Source organism: Nycticebus coucang, chromosome 4 (assembly GCF_027406575.1).
Source record: "Nycticebus coucang isolate mNycCou1 chromosome 4, mNycCou1.pri, whole genome shotgun sequence".
NCBI lineage: Eukaryota > Metazoa > Chordata > Mammalia > Primates > Lorisidae > Nycticebus > Nycticebus coucang.
In genome coordinates this window covers 145,111,372-145,126,564 of record NC_069783.1, presented here as the reverse complement: position 1 = coordinate 145,126,564, position 15,193 = coordinate 145,111,372, and the positions used below count along the sequence as shown (strand labels likewise).

The 15,193-nt window shown below is 44.6% G+C and overlaps 1 protein-coding gene across 7 annotated transcripts in view; it reads right to left on the bottom strand.

Annotated features, from left to right (window-relative positions):
- Positions 1 to 15,193, bottom strand: part of SEZ6L (seizure related 6 homolog like) — a 227,920-nt gene that overhangs the window by 62,735 nt on the left and 149,992 nt on the right. For all 7 annotated transcript variants that reach the window (XM_053589782.1, XM_053589783.1, XM_053589784.1 and 4 more), the window contains exons 4-7: positions 13,348 to 13,540; positions 10,596 to 10,781; positions 3,145 to 3,310; positions 830 to 996 (exon numbers count right to left, since the gene is read on the bottom strand). In XM_053589782.1, coding sequence (XP_053445757.1) covers positions 830 to 996; positions 3,145 to 3,310; positions 10,596 to 10,781; positions 13,348 to 13,540 — 712 coding nt within the window. The remainder of the gene's footprint in view (positions 1 to 829; positions 997 to 3,144; positions 3,311 to 10,595; positions 10,782 to 13,347; positions 13,541 to 15,193) is intronic.

Below are 15,193 nucleotides of genomic sequence, written 5' to 3'. Positions count from 1 at the left end.
ATCCCAGGAGATGGGGCCTCTCTTGTTGTTTAGAAAAATCCCAAGGAATATAAGTACCAGAACATGTGTCCTTGTTCCAGCTGACCTGATGAGACCCCTTGGGCCATTCACTTGGCTGCTTGGGGCCTGATTGTTTTCAAATATAAACTAGGAATAAGACTCTCTGGCTCTCTACTCTGCAGAGAGTTGTGTTTTAATTTCTTTTCATATCCCGTGGGGTTCCCACTTCAGAGTCCTGATTTCTGCCACCAGAAACCATACGTTTGTCTGTGATAATGGCCAACTTTTCTTGGGGAAGCCAGAACAGAAATTCCCCCAATGTACATGAAATACCCAGAGTGCCCTTTTTTAAAGGGCCGAGGCTGGAGCAGGAGAGGCCCTTGCTAGTTCTTCTTGGAGGAAGAGGTTGCTGGACTCTAAGAGGTCCACTGCGGAAAGTAAAGTGAAAGATTAGGAACCCCTGTAAGTGCTGGACAGAACTCTTAGCGCCATTGTTGTTCGCTGGTGGTGTTGGGCAAGTGGCCCAAGTTCCCTCAGTTTCCTCATCTAAAACTGGAGATAATACTAATCCTAACATTTCAATGGGGTTGGGATCAAATAAACAATGTATACAAGGCACCAGGCACATACTAAGCACCCAGTAAATGATGGGTGAAATTATTAATAGAACCAGGAGTCAAAGGATCCCTATGGCCACTGGGTCTTCCCCATCCTTAGCAGCCCAGATTTCTATCTCTCAGGACCCAGCACCAGCCCCCCCCGCCCTGAATGCTTCTCATTCACCAGGCCCCCAGCCCAAGAGAAGGAAGGGCCCTCCAGGGACCCTCACCCTCAAATCGGATGTTGAAGGTGGATGCTGCCCGGTCCTGGCTGGATGTGAACTCAATGCGGATGGTGTTGCCTTCACTCAGGAGGCCCTCAAAGGGGACAGTCTCGGTTTGGAGGGAGTCATACAGAAGAGCTGACTTGTTGGTCTGCCCGCTGTGGACCATCATCCTGGTGGTATGAAAGGAGATGATGAACTCTGAGAGATTTTCCTGTGCCACTGACTCAGCAAAGAAAGAACTGTGCTATGATTGCCTCCTTTGGAAAGTCGCATTCCTGGATTCAAAACCTGATTTTGCCTCTTGCTTGCCCACACGACCTGTGTCACCATGGTGGACCTGATTCTTCTTCTACAGAGTGGGATTAAATGCTTGTCCTGGACTCCCTATGGATTTATTCTGAGGTTGTAGGGAAACGGTAAGTGTGATGTAATAAACCAATTAATGAACTATCAAATTGATGTTTATTATAATATCAGTCATTGAGAAGTTGGGATTAATGAACTAATATCTTTGCTGAAACAGTGGCTTATATAAAGTCAGGAAGAGCTGGGTTTGAGTCCCAGCTGTATAACTTCTAAGTTGTATGACTTCGAGCAAGAGAAATTTACCTCTCCGATCTGTTATTTTCTCATCTGTAAAGTGGGTACAATCAGACTTATGTCAGAATGCAGGGATGAGAGATCATGCATATAAAGTATCCAGGACAGAGCTGGTGTTTAAGTCCCATTTATTAAGAATTTGATCCCTATAAGGCTCTAACTATGATCCTCGATTCCTAAGAGCACTGTGTGGGAAGTAGTCAGGAGCTCTGATTTCCAGTCTCCAACTCTCAATCAACCGAGTTTACATAAGTCTCAAAACATCTTTGGGCCTCAATTTCCCCAGCATGAAAGGAAGGATTACGTCTTTCTGACCTATTTTATAAATACGCTTTGAGAAAATTTTAAAATAAAGTGCACTGAAAAATAAAATGTATTCGACAAAATGTTGGATGTTTATTTTTATGGTTATTAAGACCATTTGATACTTGACTGCTTGCTAGTCCTGATATTTTTAAAGAAATTATACAAAAGTGAGGAAGAAAACAGTATACAAATTAGATAACTTTCTTTTATGGAGTCATAAACACACAGTTTTAATCCTTTGAGCCTTTTACCGTGACTCATAAAAACGGTTTATGTTGCCCAGATGAATTTGTACTGTAAGACGCATAAATGTGGGAGCAAAGTTTGTTCATTTCGCCATGTGTCCAGTGTGGCTGAGACAAGGAGGGGGCTGCCGTGGAGGCCAGGGGCCGTCCCAGGAGTGGGGAGGGGCATCCCACAGACTTTTAATCTCAGCTGACTCTGTTATAGCTTGGGGGCTGGGTGCCAGGGCTCCTCTTTCAAAGAACAGAAGCCTTTAGCAAAAAAGGTCACTCAAAAAAAGTTCAACTCCCAAATCAACCACTTTCCTTCCCATCCTTATCACTATGTTTGCTTCCAAGGGAACCCAAGCTAAGAAAGCAACTAAGGCCCTCGTTTTTAAAGAATATTCTAGAATAAGTTCCTACAATATTAAAGTTTTAAGGTTCTGGATTCTATGCCTATTACTTAGAGGCTACAGACATGCTTTTGCTTAGATGTTGCCTTGGAACTTCCTTTGAGTTGTGTTATGGGTATTAGGCTAATTTTTCCATTTTCGACTTTCTATCATGCCAGGAACCAATGTTCTTTAATTCTCTGCTGTTCCCCACGGCACCTAACACATGGCTGGGCACAGAGCAGGTGATCAGTAAACACCCCTTCCTCATTCCACTGCAGAAAAGGATGTGCATTAGCCTCATGCGAGAAAAACTCAAATCAAGTCAGGGTGGGGGGCAGGGGAAGGAGGGCTGGGGGTTAGGGTGTATGGCACTCCTCTCGGGGGCAAGAAACAATTATAAGAGGGTCTTTACCTAATAAATGCAATCAATGTAACCTAATTCTTTGTACCCTCAATGAACCTGAAATAACAACAACAATAATAATGATAATAAAAGGTGGTGCAAGAGAAAGAATGAGGCAGACAATGTGGGGCCTGGATGCCCGGCTCGTTTTGCCTCCCCCCTGCTGTGTGGCCAGGGGTAAGTCTGTTTCCCTCTCTATGCTCTAGTTTCCTTATCTGTAAAAAGAAGAGATTGAAGCTGATGGTCTCTGAGATCCTTGTCATTCACCCACCTTTTCTTTTCTTGAATTCCATGAGTCAAAGCTTCACCCATGTCAGGACTCTAAACCCTTGGCTACAATCTAACACTCCGGGAGGGAAAGGGGCTGTGTGCAGACCTTTCGAGGCTTACCTGTCCTTCTCATGCAGCGACAGCCTCTCGAAGTGGAGGTGCAGCTTCTGTCCCTCCGGAGCTTCGATGGTCCACACGCAGAACTGACTGCCATTGGAATTTCCAGGGTAACTTGGGGAGAGGACGCGGCCAATGGTAGCATTGTGCACTGCCCCTCCACAAGGGGCTGGATGCGAAAATAGGGGTGGGAGGGTGAGAGGGAGAGCAGAGACAGAGGAAGTTAGTGTTTGGCTCTTTCCCGACCCTTACCCCTAACCCTAAGGGAGAGAGAAATACCAGAGACCTGTGGTGGGAAAAACAGGGCAAGGAAAGGAAAGCTTGGAAGAAACTTGTTCTCTTGGGAGGAAATCGTCCTATTTTACAGAGGCTCTCACTCCACAGTTGGAACCTTCAACGTGTGTGTTTCATGGTAGGGAATGACTGCTGCTTAAGGACTTTTGCATGGCACTAGCTTTGCCCTGGTTTTAATTATAAAATAGTGATCAAGGATGTAAATAGGCATTTCACAAAAGAAGAAATCTATATATATATATATTTTTTTTTTTTTTTTTTTGAGACAGAGCCTCAAGCTGTTGACCTGGAGAGTGTGGTGGCATCACAGCTCATAGCAACCTCCAACTCCTGGGCTCAAGTGATTCTCCTGCCTCAGCCTCCCAAGTAGCTGGGACTATAGGCGCCCACCACAACACCCTGCTATTTTTTGGTTGCAGCCGTCATTGTTGCTTGGCGGGCCCGGGTTAGATTTGAACCCACCAGCTCAGGTGTATGTGGCTGGCACCTTAGCTGCTTGAGCCATAGGCACCGAGCCAGAAGAAGTATATTTTGAGTACTTAGTAAGCACTAAAAAAAATTCAGCTTCGCTAATAATAAAAGAAATGTCAATCTAAACTACATTCCACTTTTATCCACCTAATTGGCCAAAGTAAAAAGCAGTAATAAAAGTTGAAGATGGTAAAAGCTTATTCTTATTCACAACGGGTTAGAATGCAAACTGTGATGTGCTTGCAGGAGAGCTTTCAGTGAGAAGTCTAGAAAATAATTTTAGTACTTTGACCCAGTAATTAGGGTTCTGGAAATTTATCCTAGAAAGAGATCTGGAGATTTGCACAAAGATTTAGCAATAAACATTTTCACTGCTCTCTTGTTTTGAAGAGTAGAAAGTGAGAAATAATATGAATGTCCACTCCAGATGTTTAGTGAAATACAGTCATGCACCACATAATGACGTTTGAGTCAATGACAGACCACATATAAAACACTGGTCCCACGAGATTATGGTGTCCTATTTTTATTGTACATTTTCTAGGTTTAGATACTGAAATACTTGCCATTGTATTCCAATTGCCTGGGAAATTCAGTACAGTTTCATGCTGTACAGGCTTATGATCTCTGAGTAACAGGGGATATAGCCTAGGTGCGGAGGAGGTTATACCATAGAAGGTTGTGTGAATACACTCTGTAATGTTTGCACAATGACAAAATCACCTAAGGACACATTTCTCAGGATGCATCCCTGTCATTAAGTCATGATACATAACTGTAAATAATTTCACTCCTATAGTTAGAAAAGACCATGTCCTCAAGGAATGCTTAAGAATATAGAATTCCTGGCTGCACCCATAGCTCAGTGGATAGGGTGCCAGCCACGTATACCCAGGGTGGCAGGTTTGATTCCAGCCCGGGCCAGCTAAGTGGGTAGGGTGCCAGCCACATACACCCAGGGTGGCGGGTTTGATCCAGCCCGGGCCAGCTAAAAACAACAATGGCAACCACAACAAAAAAAAAATAGCTGGGCATTGGGTGGTGTCTGTGGCTCCAAGGAGTAAGGTGCTGGCCCCATATACCGGAGGTGGCAGGTTCAAATCCGGCCCCAGCCAAAAACTGCAAAAAAAAAAGAAAAAAAATAGATGGGTGTTGTGGTGAGTGCCTGTAGTCCCAGCTACTTGGGAGGCTGAGGCAGGAGAATCACTTAAGCCGAGGAGTTGGAGGTTGCTGTAAGCTGTGACACCACAGCACTCTACCGAGGGTGACATAGTGAGACTGTCTCAAAAAAAAAAAAGAGAAAAAAGAAAAAAAGAACATAGGATTCCTTAGAAGGCCAAAGCAGGAGGATTGTTTGAGGCCACGCATTCAAGACCAGCCTGAGAAACATAGGGAGATCCTGTATCTATAAAAAAAAAAAAAACAAAAAACAAAAAATTATCCAGGTGTTGTGGCATATGCCTATAGTCCTATAGTCCTAGTTGCAAAGGAGGCTGAAGCAGGAGGCTTCCTTGAGCCGAGGAGTTGAAGGCTGCAGGGAGCTATGACTGCACTACCGCACTCCAGCCTGGGCAACAGAGTTAGACGCTATCACAAAGAAAAAAAAAAAAAGGACATAGAAAAATGTTCACTATTTTTTAAGGGAAAAAAACCTAGCAAGTTAGAAAATGGTCTGTCATACCTATTTTAATGAGCTATTTGCAAGGATCAATTGAGACCAGGAATATAAAAGTGATTTGTTTCTACTTTATACACTTCTGTATTTCTTGAATTTTTTTTTAACCAAAGTCATATATTACTTTTATCATAAAAATCTAATAAGGAAATATTACCAAGTGATTTGTACACTGGAAAGAACTCTTTCTAGTTCACAAATAAGGAGGTATTCTTATCTGTATTCTTCGGAGATATTGGGAAATAGTTTTCACGTGCATGGTTAGGGAGAGTTATTCTGAATCTTCTGGACCAGGGGAGAGCTGGTGGGCAGCAGACCCCTTTCACCACAGGAAGGGAAGTGAAGTGTAACCAGGGGGTTGTGGTGGGTGAAAGCCCCGAACCATGACCGGGTTTTCGAGTCATGAGATCCATTTCTGTTTTTTAGATCAAAGAAGCTTAAAAAAATGTTTTCGGCCCAAGAACATGTCCTTTGGTTTCCCCTCCATTTTCAGAGGAATACAAGGATGAAAAGCAAAAATTGAACAGGTAGTTTGGAGCCATCTCGCAGAGGGTTAAAGAAGTTTGTAGGTTCCACAAGAGCTGGGACTGTTATTTTGTTTGTTTTTCATCATATCAGCAGAAGCCAGAAGAGCCTATAGGATATGATCAGTAAATATTTATTAAATAAACAGAAACCATTAATTTTGAAAAAGAGGTAAAAAAAGACTGGAGGTGTTAAGTCACTTGCTCAAGGACACATAGCCAGTGATTGGAGCAGATGGCACTTGAGCTCAGGCTGCCTCGCTCCAGAATCTGTTATGGAAGCCTCTGCTTCACCCTGTGTCTCCTGATGATACTCTGTTGATCCAGAAAGGTGCACGAAACATTGTGGGTTCCTCATAAATGTTCATTGATTGAAAGAATGAATGCTTTTTTTTTTTTTCTTGCCCTCTGGCACAAGTTCAAAGCTTGACACATGGCAGGCACTCATTAAATGTTTGTTGAATGACTGTATGATTGAATAGGGCTGTGATAGGAGGAAAGGGTAGATAGCTGTCCTGTGTGCTCCAAACTCTGCTGTGACAGTCAGCAAAGCCATTGCCGAGAAATGCCACACTTCTCTCAGGATCACAGACAGCATGAGGTTACTGTCTCTCTCCAGGCTGTTTATTTTTAGGTGGAGAGATTGTCCTCTCAAGCAAGCTAGTTCTAGGTTCAACCCTTGCTGTGCTAGTTATTTGCTGTGGCTTTAGGACAAGTCACTTAAGTTCTATGAATTGAGTTTACCCATATGAGGTGAGCAAAATGGTGGTAATTATTCCACCCTCCTTACAGGACTGCTGCGAGAAATCAATGAAATGATGTGTACAGAGAGCTTGCTACCATTCCTGGCACAAAGGAGGTGGTCAAAATGCTGCCAGCATTATCGCCCTGTGGCTTGAGAGCTGAAGATGGAGGGCACTGCCTCTGGTGGGGGGTGCCAGCCATCTGTCCACCCGAGCTGCTGATCATTTCCTGCCTTTCTGCCCCCTTTCGGCCTTATTAAGCCAACTGATGGCTCTGTCTGGCTTCAGTTTGCCAGCCATGGCTCCCCATCCATCTTCCTTAGCACAAATTGAGGCTTAATTCTTCTTTGATTTTGCACAGAGGTAAAAATTAACATGAGAGAGGCATGGAGACTAATTGCCCTATGGTCTGAATTTGCTTTTTGTTAAACAAACCAAAAAAAAAAAAAAAAAAGTGAAGTTCTGAAGGGCCTTGGGGGAACAATATTGCCACAATGAAATCTCAGAATTTATGATCAGCTCTCATTTACTTTTGAATTCCACTTGACTGTAAATGCCTGGAGAGCAGAATTTATGTTTTATTATTTCCAGTATTCTCTCTGTACATGGAGCATAGCCTGGCACATATTAGGTGCTCAATTAACATGGGAAACCTATACTCTCTCAACCACTATCAGGATTTTTGAAAATCTAAAAAGATTTTTGCTTTCTTGATAGCTGAAGACGGTTGAGGCTGGGCCCATTAGTGCAAGGACAGATTTCTGCAGCCTAGAGCTTCTTAAACTTTAATTTGCACATGAATCATCCAGGGGGCATGTTACAATAAAAATCCTGACTGTGTGCATGGCTTATGCTTTGAATCCCAGCACTTTGGGAGACTGAGGCAGGAAGATTGCTTGAGGCTGGAGATTCCAGACTAGCCTGGGCAGGATAGAAAGAGACCTTGTCTCTACAAAAAAAATAAAATAAGAAAAATTAGTCAGGAGTGATGTTATGTTCCTATAATCCTAGCTACTTGAGAAGCTGAGGCAGGAGGTTTGCTTGAACCCAGGAGATCAGGGCTACCAGATCTTGCCGTGCACTCCAGCCTTGGTGACAGAGCAAGACCCTGTCTCTAAAAATAAAATAAGATAAAATAAAATAAAGTATCCTAATTCAGTCGATCATTCATGGGGCCCAGGATTCTGCATTAATAATCTCATCAGTCTGAGGACCATACTGAGTAGTGAAGGGATAAGGGAAAGCGCTCAGGAGAAAAGGATGCTGTACTGAGTCCTGCCACTTTAACCAGGAGACTTCTCCCTAAACCTCATTCTCTTCAACTGTCGAGGGGCAACCCTTCCTCCCTGAGCTCAAGTGAAATAGAAGCTGCTGTCTTAACTGATTTCCACAGACCTATTCTGACCACCCTCAACCCTTTGTTTTCCACATAGAAGCCAGAACAATCACTCCTCTGCTTACGTGTTTACAGATTCCTCCTTCCGGTTGCTCACATCCTCTTGGGATTTAGGAAGCAATATGGTTGTTGCCCACGGCTCCACCTCCTATCCTGCCATTTTTACCTACAGTTTCACCAGATTGGTACTTTCTTTTTTAACTTCCTCAAACTCATCAAATGCCTTCTCACCTCTGAACCTTTCCTAGTCTGTTCTTCTCCCTGGACTAATCATTTCCATTCTGCATCTACAGTTCAGTCTGATGATCTCCAACTTAACTTCCAGATCGTGGTTTAAGAGTCTTCTCATTGGGTGACCCTTCCCTGACCCTTCACACATCACCTGGTGACCCTTCCCTGACCCTTCACACATCACTGTCCTTGTACCATTTTGGGCCCCATCGCCATTTTCTCCCCGCATGCCTTTTCTCCATTGTAACGCCTCTCACAATTACACCCATGTCTCCTCTGTGCTTGCTTACTCTGCTGCATTCCGCCCTGTGAACGTCTGCCCCGGTACGTAGCACAGTCTGTTAGCATCACATCTGCCCCCTTGTTTAGTCATTTGCACACACTGTATCCTCATCTAGACCAGACACTCTGTGGGGGCAGGGTCCCTGCAGTAGCTATAGAACCCAGGCAGTGTCTGGCAGCCAACAGTCACCCAGTGGATGTTTCTTGAATGATTACATAGATCCACATAGAAAAGTCTTTGAATGACAAAGAAGCAGCAACATATGCTTAAAATTCCTCTGCCTTGAAGTCTCAGATTCTATCTGCAAACCCAGAAGGCTTTTTCCTTATTAGAGAGCATCAGACTGCATTAGCAGGCTAACCGCAACAATTTCTGTCTGGTGATTTTGAGCAAGTGACTTCACCTTCACAAGCCTCATCTGTAAAATGGGGATAGTGGCTCCCATCACATAGGTTTTCTGTGAGAACCAAGTGCAGCTCCCAGTATGATGCTTGCCTCATATTGGCTGAGCTAAGAAAACGGCAGCAGTCACAGGCAAAGCGCAAGAAACAAAAGAAAAAATAATTAATTTTATTAAAATTAAAACCTTTTCGCATCAAATGATGCTATCAAGAAGTTGTGACACAGCCCACAGAATGGATCAAACTATTTGCAAATCAGATAGCAAATCATCCCTAATATGTAACGAAGGTTTACCTCCCAACAACAAAAACAACTCAATTAAAAAATGGGCTAAGGACTCAAATAGACGTTTCCACAAAGAAGACATCCAAATGGCCATCAAGCACATCAAAAGATGGTTGACATTAGTCATCAGAGAAAAACAAATCAAAACCAGGATGCACTACCTTCATACCCACTAGGATGGCTATAGTAAAAACAACATGGAAAATAACAAGTGTTGGCAAGGATGTGGAGAAATTGGTAGTCCTGTACATTGCCAGTGAGAAAATAAAACGGTGCAGGCCAGGCACAGGGACACGCACCTGTAATCCTAACACTCTGGGAAGCTAAGACAAGAGGATTAACCCTGGAGCTTGAGGTTGCAAAGAGCTACAATGACACCACTGCAGTCTGCCTGGGGTGACAAAGTGAGACTCTATCTCAGAAAAAAAAAAAAGAAAAGAAAAGAAAAGAAAGGTGCAGTTGCTGTGGAAAACATTTTGATGGTTCCTCAAAAAGCTAAACACAGAATTACCAGATGACTCAGAAATTCCATATCCTTAAGAAAGATGAAAACTATAACCTCACAAATACGTGCGAATGTTCATAGCAGTTGTTCATAGTAGCTAACTAGTGGGAACAACTCAAATGTATCTATTAATGAATGAACAGAGAAAATGTGGCAAAGTAGGCTATTATTCAGCCATAAAAGGGACTGAAGCTCTGATACACGCCACAATGGGCATGAACCTTGGAAACACAAGGGTAAGTGAGAGAAACCAGACACAGAAGTCACATATTGTATGGCTCCTTTACACAAACGTTCCCAACAGGCTGATCCCTGGAGATGGAAAGCAGACTGGTGGCTGCCAAGGTTGGGGGTGGGGTTGGGGAGTGACTGCCAAGGGTCACAGAGTTTCTGTTTGGGATGCTAAAGGCATTTACAGCAAGTAGCGGTGGTGGTCGCACAATATTGTCAACATGTGGAATGTCTTTAATGGTAAATTTCAAGTTATGTGTATTTTGCTTCAATAAAAAAATTTCAAGGGCAGCAGTCATCTGTATTGGGAGCCGTCTGTTCCCCTGGGCTGAGAGCCATTCCCTGAGGTCACTCCTGAGGTCCTGGGGGTTGGTCTTCCCCCGTGAGTTTGATCCATCTGAGGCTGGCATGTACCTGAGCAGATGGGCTCTGGGCTGCTCCAGTGGGGCTTGGAGGCGTTGATGCACGTCAGCGTCTTGGCGCCCTGGAGCTCATAGCCCAGGTGGCAGTGGAAGTGGGCCATGCCGCCCGAGTGTAGGTCCATCACCGTGACATCCCCGGAGTTGGGCCGCCGGGGGAAGTTGCAGCTCAGCATGAAGGCTGGGAAGAAATGCAAAGGCAGGCCAGTTATCCCTCTGAAGAGGAGGCCATGAACGCGGCCTGCAGCCTGGGGCCAGATTGTGCTGAGGTGGAAAGATGAGGCCGCTGGGGACTGCAGAGCACCAGAGGATGGGATTTTTGATCACAGGGTGCTGAAGCTGCCAGGTGAGCACTTTCCTGGGGTTCAAAACTTCCCATCTTGACTAAATAGGGACAGTAGGTTTGGAGTGAAAAGTGAGTCCCCATGCCTCATTTGAGCCTCTGTCTACGGGGAGATAGAATGGCCTTATCTTTGGAAACATGAGAAGAAGGATCACTCAGAAAGGTTGGCCCACCCGCACCCACATCTTGGGTATTTGTTTTAAAATGCAGGCATTTGAGGTCGGGTGTGTTAGCTCAAACCTGTAATCCTAGCACTTTGGGAGGCTGAAGTGGGAGGATTGCTTGAGGTCAGGAGTTTGAGACCAACCTGAGAAATACAGTGAGACTCCTGTCTCTACAAAAATAGAAAAATTAGCTGGACATGGTGGTACACACCCGTGCTTCCAGCTACTCAGGAGGCTGAGGCAAGAGGATCCCTTGAGTCCAAAAGTTTGAGGTTGCAGAGCTATGGTGACACCACTGCACTCTAGCTTGGGTGACAGAGACTCTATTTCAAAAAAAAAAAAAAAAAAAAAGTAGGTATTTGGACCAGCCCTTCAGGAAAAATGCCCAAGGATGTGAAAACTTAAAAACAACTGACCTAGTACATGGTGGGGGGTGGGGGAAGGGGAGAGCAGAGAGAGGGAAGGAAGGAGGGGGCTGGCAGTGGGACACGATTATAAGGGGGACCTTGCCTAACAAATGCCATCAATGCAACCTGGTTCTTTGTACCCTCAATGAATCCCCAACAATAAAAAGAAAAAAACCCATCACTGGCGTGGGAGGTAAGTGCTTGGGCTTTGGAAGGAGACCAACGGGAGCTTACATTCCTTTTCTATCACTTGGAATCCATGTGACCTTGAAACAAGGACTCAGTGCCCTGAACGTCACTGTCTTTATCTTTCTGATGGAGCTGAGAATTTCCCCCACCTCACAGACGGTAGTGGGAACTGAAAGCCATAATGCCGAAAAAATGCCTCCTTAGCACAACATCCAGCACATGACACTCACAGGACATGGGGGTGGGACAAGGGCGTGCAGTCCATGTCGAGCCCCTCAGTTTTCAAAACAGAACATCAGGTTTATCCTAGCTCCACCCTAGACCATGGTCTGAATTCTCCTACAGCCTAGAATATCTGATTAATTAGGAGGCATACATTCAAGTTCATGGCTCAACAAGTTATTATGATTATTATTTCATCTTTAAATTTCCACCACCAGCAAAGAGCAACATTGAAAAGTCGTGGTAAAGAGGACACACCCACACGTAGTCATCTGCCTGTTTCAGAAACAGGTGAGGGAAAAGTTAAAAAATATTTTTTTTTCAGATGTTAATTTGATACAAATGTGAATGGTTCCCCGTATCCTGATGTGATTCCAGCCCTTTGGGAGGCTGAGCTGTGAGGATGGCTCACGACTCCACTTTCCATTCAGTTCTTTTGGTGGCTGGCAAGTCTAAGGGGAGCTCCTGATTGAGAGAAGGGAGACCTGAGATCTGCCCAGGAGCAAATGGGAGGGAGGGCGAGGAAGGGGAGGAAGGAAGGAAAAGGAATAGGAAGGAAGAGAGGGACAGCAGCAGAGGAGGAAATAAAGGAAGAGGGAGGCAAAGAGAAGGAAGGAGAAAGGAAAAAAGAGAGAAGAATGAATAGAAGCAAGAGAGGAGACTGAGAAATAGACTACAAGGAGAGAGAGAAACATGTTGGAGGATGAAAAAAAGAGAAGGACCCTAGTGCTTCGGGCTCTTTTCCAGGAGTCTACAAACTCACTCAGGATCCATGTGCTCAATGTGGGGACCGTGAACTTGAACGGGGAAGAGTGGTTTGCTCATTCTCATTAATCTCTAAATGAATGACAGCACTTCCTTTAATTATGAATGTAGGCAAAAAACTGCCACATATTAGCAGAACCTGTGATTTTTGTCACCAAGAGAAAATCCCAGATATTTTTCATATCAGAATGAATCTCTTGACATACTTCTTAAGCTCTTTAGTACTTTGAAATTACAGTAATTATCAGAACTGCTAAGAGATATTATCATTTAATGAATTAAAAAAGAAGCACATGGATTACTATATCCTGGATTAGAACAACATTTTGACAACTGTACTTCATTATGACCGTCTTCTTTTAAAAATTGCATGTATTTTATTTTATGCTTTTAAAAATCTTATTCTCAGTTTCTCTGAGAAACTATTTCTTTTTTTATTTTTGCTTCTAATAAAAATCTTTTTGAAAAATTATAAAAAAATAAAAATAAAAAAATAAAAATCTTATTCTCAGAAGAGGTTCACCAACGGACCCCTTCTGAGAATAATAGGTTTTGCCAAACTGCCAGAGGGGTCCGTTGGACAAAAAGTTTGAGAATTGGCTCCAGAGGGAAACTGAGGCACACACCTATATCTCATAAGCCTTGGCCCGACCCTACCCTGGTAGTGCAGCTGGAAGGTCCCAAGGCCGTCGTCCTGGAAGGTCCGGAAGTAGACAGAGATGGTGTTGGTGGGGCTTCGGATTACCTGTCCCTCCACCAGGAGTGTCTGGTTAGCCAGGACCGTCAGGGTGGGGCCGTCCACCCCGCGGATAGAGAGCAGTTCCCCCTCGGACAGGTTCACGCTCTTCACCTGGGGACACACAGGGGCACACAGGAGCTCTGAGTCACATGTGAGACAAGGCCTCCCAGGCTGCGAAGGTATCAATGCAGCACCTGCCAACCAGCCCCATGTCCATGTGCCCCAGCCCACAGGGGCCCTGGGAGCATCAAGGCTGCTGAGGGGCTTCATCAGTCTTGTACAAGTAATAAAGGCTGAGGGGACAGTGAAACCAAGCTGTGGGGCAGACTCATCGCAAGGGACCCGTGACTCTGAGAACCCCACAGCTGCCACTTATGAGAGAGGCCCTTGACAGAAGCTCTGGCTGGTGGTGGGATTGATTCTCCTGGAGCTGCTGAGTGGAGGCAGGGGTTTGATCAACTTGTGCTTGAGGTCCAGTCTCCAGGGAGACAGGAGAAAGATTCCACCAGAACGTGAGCTCCATCCACAAGGGTAGGGATTTCTTCATGGTATTCTGTGCCCCTGGTGCCTGGCACATGGTAGGTGCTCAATCAATATTTATAATACATTCTCCCCTCCTGCATGAGCTGGGAGGTGGGGAGTGAGGGCTGCGCTTCTAAGGGCCCTCTCAGGCCCCTCTTTTACCCTCCCAAATGGTGGCTACAGCTCCAGAGCAATCCATTCTTTCTTCAGAGAACTGGCCACTTGCTTTGCCATTTCCATTTTCCAGGTTTGGACGAGAAAGAAAGGAGATGCTGTAGGTATACACCATGAGGTTGGATAAATGGACTGTGTGTGTGGTGGGGGGGAACTTCAGTCAGTTCCCAGTTCTCAGTTTGAAGATTTACGCCATGATGAGGGCTTGGAAATTCTATCCCTTTTGCCCCTTGTCTCAGCAGGGCAAGCCTCACCCACAGCTCTTCCTTGTTTTCAAGCTATAAATCTTACTTCTGTTTCTCTTTGTTAAACTCCTCATTCGCCATGAAAGCCGCCCTCCTCTGTGAGACCTTGCCTGACTTCCTAGGAGCTTGCCTATTTCTCCACTGTGATTCCACAACATCCTCTATAAACACCCGCTGGAATCCTTATCAAATAGCATCTTAGGTGTTTCTATATCTCAGTCTGTGAACTCTGTCAGGGAAGGCATTGCATGGTTTTGCACAACACCACGTTGCACTGTGTGAATGAATTCTACTGTGTCTGATGAAGGGCTCCACGCAGTACTAGACATATAGTGGGTATCTTCATTTATGGCGGGAGAAAGGGGTTTATTAAGCCCAGAAGCTGTTGGACTACAAATTTCCTCCCGTTTACTTTATTTCTGTGTATATTTATTAAGCACCTATAACGTACCAAACACCATGCAAAGCTCTGGGGACTGCAAAGAGCTTCTGAGGGGCTTAATCTGTCTTGTACAAGTAACAGAAAAGCTTTCCTAAACAATGTTCTCGTAAGGTCATACTGCCCCTTATTTTACATGGGGAAACTGAGGCTCAGCAAGTTGAAGTTCCTTAGTCAAAGTCAAGCAATTGTAGCTGGAAGCAGTAGGACCTAAAACCTAGATGTATGGGCACTATGCCTCCCTGCTTTTTCTTTCTTCCTTTGTAGGCAAAATTTTAAGAATCAAATGAACCAAGTGGGGCTTGCTTGAGTGTGCAGGTTATATGTTTGAGGGAGAGAGAGAGAGAGAAGGCATCAAGGAACTTTCCTATTGGGTCTAGTGCC